The following is a 10,078-nucleotide window of genomic DNA, read 5'->3' on the forward strand; positions in this document are numbered from 1 at the left end:
CCCCATTGTAATTACTTCAAGTTCGTGGATGAAGATGATGAAGACGTTACGTCCAGAATCCGTACAAACTGTACAGCTTGTGATGGTATAATAGTACAAGACTTTAACGATGTAAGGACGAGGCTTCATTACATGGAAACGAACTATGGTCAAAGGCTTCAAAGGATGGAAATGAATATCAAAGCGATGGTGTACTTCATTGTATTTGCTACCATTTTCTACTTTATGATGTATCTTGGAAGTTTGTAGCATTTTGGGTTGTATGCACATGAACTTGTTATCTGTTATCTATTATCTATTTCCCTTAGCTTGTGGCCTCAACTTTGGAATGAATGATGGAATGAATTTTGGAATGAAGTATGGCACATTTTCGAATGAATGAATGAATTTTGGAATGAATGAATGAATGAATTATCTATTATCTGTTGAATGAAGTATGGCACATTTTGGAATGAATGAATGATGGAATGAATGAATGAATTTTGGAATGAATGAATGAATGATGGAATTTTGGAATGAATGAATGATGGCCATTACTATTATTTGTTATCAATGAATGTTATCAATGAACCTGTACCAAAACCATGAACCTCTGTTATCTGTTATTATCTGTTATCAATGAATATTATCTGTTATTATCTGTACCAAAACCATATTATCTGTTATCAATGATGGAATGTTATCTGTTCTCACTGAATGATGAATGAATGAATGATGGAACCAAGACAGCTCTAGCAGAACCATGAACCTGTACCAAAACCATAGAATGAGTGCCAAAACTGTTATCTGTTGCCAACCATGTATGGCATTTGAACCATTACTGTTATCTGTTATCAATGAATATTATCAATGAACCTGTACCAAAACCATGAACCTCTGTTATCTGTTATTATCTATTATGAATGAATGTTATCAATGAACCTATCTGTTACTATTTGAAAACACAATCACAAACCAATACAGCATTGTTGAGTGCAGATTCAGACCAGAGCAGTCCATTCCCAGCAGACCAGAGCAGACCATTATTTATGCTATCTGATATTATTTAGTGCCAAAATAGCATTGTTGCTATTTGATACTATCTTGTTGAGTGCCAAAACCATTATTTATGCTATCTGATACTATTTTGAATTCTATCAAAGGGTGTGTTGAACTATAGTAGATTCAGACCAAACCAGTCCAGACTAACAGATGCCGACCAGACCAGACCAGAACCAGACTAGACCAGACTAGCACATGCAGACCAGACCAGAACCAGACCAGACCAGACTAGCACATGCAGACCAGACCAGACTAGCAGACAGACCAGACCAAACCAGAACCAGACCAGAGCAAAGCGGACCAGAACCAGACCAGACCAGACCAGAACCAGACCAGACCATACCAGCAGATGCAACACATGTTATGGCACATTTTGGTTCTATCATTAGCATACCATTCCCAGCAGTCAACAAGCCATTAACATACAATCAGAATTTTAACACAATCATTCTCATTAAACACAATCAAAATTTCAACACACATACAGCAGTAGTTTGAACACACATGTTTAACACAATTTCAACAGACATTGGAGTGGAGTTTGAACAGCAATTTCAGCATCACTTTCCAGCCAGCAAGGCATTTGAACACACATAAAGGCCATTACTTCACTTCTCAGTTTGCTTGTCTTTATGCTTGTCCATAGCCTGAAATGGACAAACACAGAATTTAATTGAAAAAAAAAACTACAAAAAAAAACTACTTCAAATAGAATTTTCAGCAACTCAAAATCCAGAATTTTAAGCAACTACAAATTCAAAAGACAGCAAGGACAAACCTGACTCCACATTGGACAGTTTGATTCTTGAGAATATCGAAACCCAATGTCATATCCATATGAACCTTGAAGTAGTGACTGGAATGTTGGTTCTGTAGGATACCGTTGAGGCATTGAATTTGGCACAGAATTATGCACTACATACATGTCCTGCAAATTGGCAAAAAACAATGTCATATATTAGGCTTCGCAATTATGGGTTGAGTCACATATTATATCCATAAAAAAATATATATACATTGTACTAACACTTACATGATATGTGGGATTCATCAATGACGGAGGAATAGAATTACCACCCATGGGCAAAGATGGAGGAAAATGATGAAGGGGAGGAAGAGGTTGAAGAGGAGGAACATGTTGACGAACATAGATATCTCCTCCAACAGATGATGGAGAAGGTGCAACTGTTGGACTTGCAATAGATTGTGATGAAGCCAAGCTGTTAGCAGGGGATTTTTTTTTAGAGTTCGCTATCAACGCCGCTTCGAATCCACCTTTTACCCTCTTTTTGCCCTTACTAGTTGCCAGTTTTTTCTTAAATCCTTTTGGTTACACAACATGATTCACATCTTTGCAATCCACTTCAAAGCTTTGGGTGTCATGATCATTACTTACTTCATTTCCAGCACCAAAAAGAGCACCTAACTTGCCTTCAACATTTGCACCTAATGTAGCAAGGTGTGTAATACAAAAATCATAAGTTTCTTCAGTTTCAGCAGCTCTACTTGCTAGTGCTCTAAATACGGTCATCAATGTCTTATACCGCGAGGCTTGTTGGAATTTCACATCCACTTGAATGTCATTCCCCTAATGTCCTTCACAGTTTCGGCTCTTGCTTGTTTCGTTCACCTCTTTAGAATGTATTGTGGAGGAACCTCTTTCATCTTCAATATGTCTCTAATAACCTTCAATGAGTGACAGCACAAGATTCCTTCCCTTTCAAACTTTGTACAATTACAACCCAATGACCCATCCATCTCCATCTTCACTTTCCGTGCATGTTTGTTACCAACATCAACAACTGTGTAAATGGTACTAGCCTCGCCATATTCAATTGCTTTTATGTCCAATTCAATGGATCGAAAGTACTCATTTTGAAATTCTTCAAATATCTTTTTTGTGTAAACATTATCCATTTGAATTAACATTCTTATTGTTGCTTTCACCTTTGGCAACCTTTGGCACAAAGCATATCCTACTTCTAACTCCTTATATCGCTTCTCGTAAAGTACCCTTTCGAAATGCATGAAGAGTTCATTTAAGTTAAAATTAGAACGAATGTAATCCTTCAAAAAAGTATTAAAAGATTCACTAAGTTGTGTGGTACTCATTCTCGCAGCCCATGTTGATCTAACATATGGCCAACCCCATTTTTCTTTCACTGCAAATGTCAATTTCAACCAATGGTTTTCATGCGCATCATATTTATCAAGCATTTCCACCCACTCTAACTTCCATTGATTTGCATCTTAAATGTCAAAGAAGAACTTATTTAGTACACCCTTTATCCCCTTATATTGGAACAAACAATTAACATGTTTTAATGCATTTTGCGTCAAAAGCCAAGTACACAAACGGTGACTTGTGTCAGGCATAAGGATGGGTATGGCTTTAGCCATTGTAGCATCTTGATCAGTGAACAACGTTTTTGGTGCCTTTCCTGACATAGCCTCTAGAAAATTTTGAAACAACCACACAAACGATTCGGCGGTCTCATCATACAACAAGGCTACACCAAATATAACTGTTTCCCTATGATGGTTGAATCCCACAAAAGACGCGAAGGGTCTATGTTCTTTGTTTAACTTGTAAGTAGTATCAAAAGTGACAACATCACCAAATTGGGCATAATCCATGATCATTTGTGCATCAGCCCAAAACATATTCGTTATTTGCTCTTCATTATCTAACTGGAAAGCATAAAAGAAGGAAGGATTCTGCAAAGATTTTTCTTTAAAGTATTGCAATACATTGCCTACTTCCCCATATGCTAAACTTTGTTGTCTTTTGGTTCTCAAATAATTTTTCTAATCTAATTTTGTAAACCCAAGACATTGCCTCCCACCAGCTCCCCTACCCATGAGTTCAAAAGATTGGCCTAAACGAAGACCAGATTGTGCCGCCAAATCTAACTCAATTACTTGGGTAGTCGATATCTTTCTTTGTGACAGCAACATGTGGGCACACTCGGGTGATACAAGATCATGGTTGTGTTTTTCTTTGAAATCAGTCACAACATATTTCCCAGTACACTCATCTAATTTGACATAAAGTCGAGCCTCACAACCAGTCCTAATTTCAACTCTTGGGTTTTTTGACAATGGGTTTCGTTTGTCACCCTTCCGAAATCCCTCCTTGTTGCAAACCAAAAGTCTACAAATAAGTTGGTTATTGATCTTGTTCTTCCTACAAAAATCCCTTCTTATGCTAAACCCCATTCTTCCTCCATACGTATTATAAAAATCATACACACATTGTTCAGAATCGAATGTCATTCCCTGTTTGGCTGCCAAGCACAATCATTCTCAGGTTCCATATCTTAGCTACATCAATAAACACAACAGATCACTTCACAATAGGCTATTAGAGACATACAGCAACAGATCATCTATGATGGATATATAATGGACATATATAATAGATTATAATGGACATAGGCAGAATAATGAACATAAGCAGAATAATACTGATTCGAGTAGATGATATATAATAGATTTGTAATTTAGAAACATATTTCTAATTTGCCTCAATGATATTGAACAACAAATCATCCATTTTTTAATCAGTTCAACAACAGATCATCCATAAATTTCAGATCATCCATTTAAAAAAAATTGATTTCTAAACTGAGACTGAGACTGAGACAGATAGGATTTCTAAATTGATTTCTAAAAAATTCATCACATTCCAGTAAAACCTTATCTGTTCACATGACTGATTAAATAAATTACAGCTTCAAGAATGAACTACTGACGAAAAATCAGGAAAAAAATACCCACAAAAACACAGAAATGAAAATTAATTAAAAAAAAAATTGAAGAACAGTTAAGTATTTGATCCACTGTTAAGAACATAAATTTTATACAAACCCGAAAACTAAAGAATTTACGTATTTACGTAATTGAAGAACAGTTAAGTATTTGAAGAACAGTTAAGAATTTGAAGAATAGAAATTGAACAACAGTTAAGTAATTAATTAAAAAAAAAACCCGAAAACTAAAGAATTTTATACAAACACAAATTAATTTACGTATTTGATCCACTGTTAAGAAGAACAGTTAAGGGGGAAAAAATAGAGTACTAGTTAATCATAAATTTGCCAAACCTCTGATTTACAGAGACAAAGGGGAACTCACCGGTGGTTTCAACGGCGTCAAGACTAGGTAGACTGGGTCGCAGCCGGTATTGGGTCGCTGTCTAGGGTGGGTTCGGACAAGAAGGAATGAGGAGGTGTTGAATCAAATCGTGTTTTTGTGTTTCCCCACGAAAATCTGAAACCAAAGCTGTGTTCTGTTTTGGGCGGGAAGAACATGAAATATCAAATTTTTTTTTTTTTTTTTTAATCTCAGCTGTTGGATGTGCAACAGCTGATCTCAGCTGTTGCAAGGATGCTCGCAAGTATGGCTTTGCAAGGAGAGGATCTGCACTCGGTAATACCACATAATTCAGCCAAAAAGATTGAAGCTTCTGAAAGGTTGAAGGTTAAACTTGATCAATCGATATCATTACAAGGCCAAACTGGCCAAGGCTTTAGGCTATAAATGTCCACTGGGCCAGGTGTCTTGATAGTTAATTCTTTTGGACCTGGGCATCAAGCTAGTAGGTTTGTTGAGAAAGGTGGAGAGCTTTTTAGGCCCTGCTCAAGGACCTATATTCCTAAAGCACTATTAGTTTCTCTTGATTCCTCGGGCCTACCTAGACCCTCATATTTTGTTACTGAGCCCATGGATAGTTTATCCTCCCTAGAAACCCAAATCTTACACTCTCTCTCCATCTCCCCAATGTTAGTGGGTTTGGAGGATGTCCAAAGTTTGGGCAGCCCACGTCAATTAAAGCCCAAAATCACTCAGCTAGATCTGAGCATTTCTAAGTCTTCATGGACTTATCCCTTGAAATCTTCTGAGGGGGCCATTGAAAGTTTTAAATGTCTTCATCGCTCCAAGCTATTTATAAAAGTAGCTCCAATGGTGAACGATGAAAAGATTGACATCCAAATTGCAAAAGGCAATTGTTGTGCTAAGGAGGGTAGGTATAAACAAAAGATGCCTCCCCGAAGAGTGGGACGACCTAAGAAACATTGGCTGTTTGAGGTTGCGGTGGAGGCAGCGGAACCAAAATTGACGGAAACTCTGTTTTGTTCAGTTCAGGTGAGTCTTATTTCTACTGATATTGAAGATTGTTGTTCGCAAGTATTGAGCACTTTTCCGGTTGATAATGATGAGATTTTAACCCAATGGAGGACGGTGGTGACCCTAATCAGCAACAAGTTTCATGTTGATGATTAGCTAGAACTGTGTGCTTACCGGATTCCGCACTAGATGAAAGTGGATCGGGGCCCTGCGCTCGGTTGGACTATCCAAGGACTGAGGTTCCTGCCACAAGAAGAATCGTTAGAGCTGCCCGGCCGAGGTTGGCCTGATAACCCCTCCGGTGTGGGAATCAGTGATCGGAGAAGGAGTGTATATCGAGTTGAGTTTATATCCAAATATGGTTTTTCTTTGAATAGTTCAGTTACCTTCAATATGAAGTTCATGTTGTATATATAGTGTCCTTTGCTTTCTTCTCAAGGTGGGTTCATGGAGCTTGGATGCTACCAGGTGTCCTTTTAGCATTGCTCAAGGTGGGGGACCACCTAGTAGTTGTCATTGAATGCATATACTCATTGTAGTCATGCTGATAACAAACCACATTCCTTTGGTTCAACAACTTCTGTGATTCTAGGTGTAGGTGACCAGCTGAGGTGGCAACTTGCACATGCACACATTCACAACTTCCATGTTTCCTTGCGAGGTTTCCTCAGCTCAGTACCGCTGTGCCTCAGCTCGGCATAATTATGCCTTGTCTCGGCCTTTTACAGGATTATTCATGGAGATGGGTTGATCCATTCGGATATCTTTGTATAGGCTCGGCCTATTTTTTGTTCGGCTCATAGGTTCAGTCCTGCAGCTCAGCCCAGCCCAGCACCACGACTTGACTAGCCTTTCCACTGTAGGTTGGGCCTAAGTGCTTGAGGACTTGGGTGCACTGTTGATCATGAAGTTGGGCTCAATTGGTTTGCCCATATACTTATCCAACCCACTTGGATTTGGACTTCAATGGATTGGGCCGACCCAAGGCTTGGACCCGACCCATTTCACATTCAGCCTCTTCATTTGCCCCCTAGCTCGCGCTAAGGTTCCCCTTGGGGGGAGCTATTGTTCTATTTCCCCAGCGTCGCGTCATTTCAGTTTTCTCCAGTTCGGCCTTGGTGACGGTTCAATCCTGACACACAATCCCTGCATACGTCCTTTCATGGTGACACGTGGCGATGTGAGATAGGTGTGCAGAGATAGTGCGTCGATTCCATACCGAAGGTCGTGCTTCGTCTACCTGCGCGCTGGCTGGTGCAATTAATGCTCTGGCTGTCAATATAAATCCCTTTATCTGCTTTTTTGTTCCTCTAGAGAGTTGCAAAGAGAGAGAAAGAACTCTTTCCGTTCCTCTTGAACCAGTCTCGTTGGTGCTCTGCTCAGACTTTTTCGCCACTGGTCTTGCTCTGCTACCACTGTTCTAGTCTCTATAAGTCCTCTTGTGATTCTTCTTCTCTTGCCTCTTTTTGTCTTAATCATCTTGTCTGGCCCACTCACTGTCTATGTTCCACATTCTGTTATCTGAGTCCTACCTCTGTCCCATTAGGTTTGTTAAATGGGGAAGTTCCGGTCACTGGTTGATACTCCCGAGGCCATGGCTATGTTCCGCCTGGACTATGATATTCTCGACGACATTACCCTTTCATTGGCGGAAGTAGACGCCAAGCGTATGGGCACGAGGAATACCGTCGCTTTTCCCATTGCGGTCATAGTTGAGGGAGGGGTTCAGTTTCCCCTTGATCCGTTGGTGCGTCGGTTTCTGCATCAAGTCCAGTTAACCCCAATGCAAGTATCTATGAACCTTTTCCATGTTGTTTGCGGCGTATCCGCCCTCAATAAATGATTGGGTTTGAACCTTGACATATGGGATATCTTTGGTTGTTATACTCTTTCTCATAACAAAGACCACAGCACGTATTACTTGCGTTTTCGCTTGTTTGATTGCCATTTGGTTACTGGGTTGCCCGATTCGGATAAACACAACGATGATTTCTTACAAGTTAGTAGAAACTGGGAGTTCCCCGCCGGAACTGAGTTTCAGCCTGAGCGGATGCCCCAGAAAGACGGCTACCCAGGTTTAGGCCTCTCCTTCTAATGCCTTTTGTATTTCTTACTTTATTTTGGATGTTGCTCTAATGGGTCACTTTTTTTTTTGCAGAGGCCTCTCGTTTCCAACGAAGACTGAATCGAGAGAATGTTGAAGCCATAAAAGCTGCCATGAGGTATAAAAAGAGATCTGCACCCGAGTTATTGGATTACCCGTCTACTTACCGCTTCACTATTCCAAAGAAGGCGAGGCTCGCTGCTTCCCTTCCTGACTCTGATACCGAGACTGACACGTCTCTCACTCATTTGGTCACGAACCATCGCAGGAGTCAGGGTGCGCTTTCTGAGAGAGCCCTCCCCTGTCCCCAGTTTCGTAGGAGGCGGGTCTATGGCGAAGAGAAGGGTGTTGGTGGGTTTAGAGGTCGAGGCTTTCGGAGCCTCCGATGTTTTAGAAACCCCTCTAGAAAAGACTGAGGCGAAGAGCCTCATGGAAGTGAAGATGGAGGTGGGAGCTTCTAGGACCCCTACGACTGCTGCCGAGCCTTCGGCTTCGGTCGCTGCGTGAGAAAAAAAGAGAAGAAGAAAGGCTAGCAAAGCAGTGGTGGGGAAACTTCTGAGGATCCTGCTAAGGATAAGGCTTTTGAGAAATGGGAGCCGCCAATGTCGCATAAAGGCAGGCCCATTTCCACTTCTGATTCAGTTGTCGCTTCACAGGATTTTGTCTTTGATTTGACTAAGTTTTTGTTGATGCCAGTTGACATGGCCGACCATAATGGGCCCGTGATATTCCTATCCTGAAGGGGACCCTTCAGATGATGACTGCTGTAAGTGTTTTTTCGTTTTACTTGTCATTATTGTTGCGTTGTTGTCTCATTTTCTCTTAATTCTTCGTTGTCCTTTGCAGTGTATCCAGAGAATGCATCTATCCATTACCCGTGCTGAAGAGCTAGAAAGGGCCGTGCTGGAGGCCGCAATGAACGCTAAGAGACTAATGGCAAGCTTGAAGGCAGAGAAGGAAGGACGCCGAACCGCGGAGAGGGAAGCATTTCGTTTGAACAAGATTGTCGCTTCAGCTGAAAAATTGAAGGAGGCTGCTATTGGGACACAGGCTCAACTTGAGGGGAAGGTGGCCAAACTGGAGGCCGTTATTACCGTGATGGCTGCCAAGCGTTCTGCGCTGGAAGCCAAACACTGGCAACAAGGTTGGGATGGAGCTGGGGCTGCCTATAAGGAAGAGGTGCTAGTGTTGCGAGATAACCTCTTTCTAAAGGGTTGGACGAGTGCTTTGGCTACTGCGCTGGTTCCTGAAGGCTCTTCCCTGTTCAGGATGTCCCCGTTCCTTCGAGATCCTTGGGTTCGAAGACTGTTTCCACCCTTGTTGTTCTTCCAGCCAAAGTTTCCCCAAAAGCTGATTCTGCAAACAAGACCCAGGACAGTAATGTTACCGCTGAAACGGTGGATGTTGAAGGGATTGAAACCCTGGAGACCGAAGCCGCGGGAGATGTGGTTAAGGAGGCTTTTACTTCTCAAGAAGTTGGAGTTGCCTCTACTTTTCCTCCCCCAGACGGCCTGGACGAAATTGTTGATGCTGCTCCTGAGTTTCCCTCTGTTAATGAAAGTTGATGTTAAAAGGATTTGGACTTTTTTGCTTTTCTGTTTTGATGTATTGTGGCTCGGTCTCCATGACAAGCTTTCTTTCTGCACTTGCCAAGACAATTTTTCTTTTCTCTTTTCTTTTCTTTGCTGCTGGTTATGAGGCCATCTGTGCCTTTTGTTGGATGATAGAATTTTCTCTTTGAACTTGCAATCTGATACTGTTTGGCTTTTATGTCTGAATGTTTTTTATACTGCCTGCCCCTGG

At 41.1% G+C, this 10,078-nt stretch overlaps 1 protein-coding gene across 1 annotated transcript; it reads right to left on the minus strand.

Annotated features, from left to right (window-relative positions):
• Positions 1-2,667: 2,667 nt before the first annotated feature.
• Positions 2,668-4,260, minus strand: LOC114313496 (protein FAR1-RELATED SEQUENCE 5-like). Its single transcript, XM_082872120.1, has 3 exons — positions 3,964-4,260; positions 3,399-3,732; positions 2,668-3,290 (listed from the first exon to the last, which is right to left on the minus strand). Exons 1-3 carry the CDS (start codon positions 4,258-4,260, stop codon positions 2,668-2,670), a joined length of 1,254 nt encoding a protein of 417 aa, XP_082728246.1.
• Positions 4,261-10,078: the final 5,818 nt, after the last annotated feature.

This window comes from Camellia sinensis, chromosome 5, assembly GCF_055761805.1.
Source record: "Camellia sinensis isolate YWXY chromosome 5, ASM5576180v1, whole genome shotgun sequence".
Taxonomy (NCBI): Eukaryota; Viridiplantae; Streptophyta; class Magnoliopsida; order Ericales; family Theaceae; genus Camellia; species Camellia sinensis.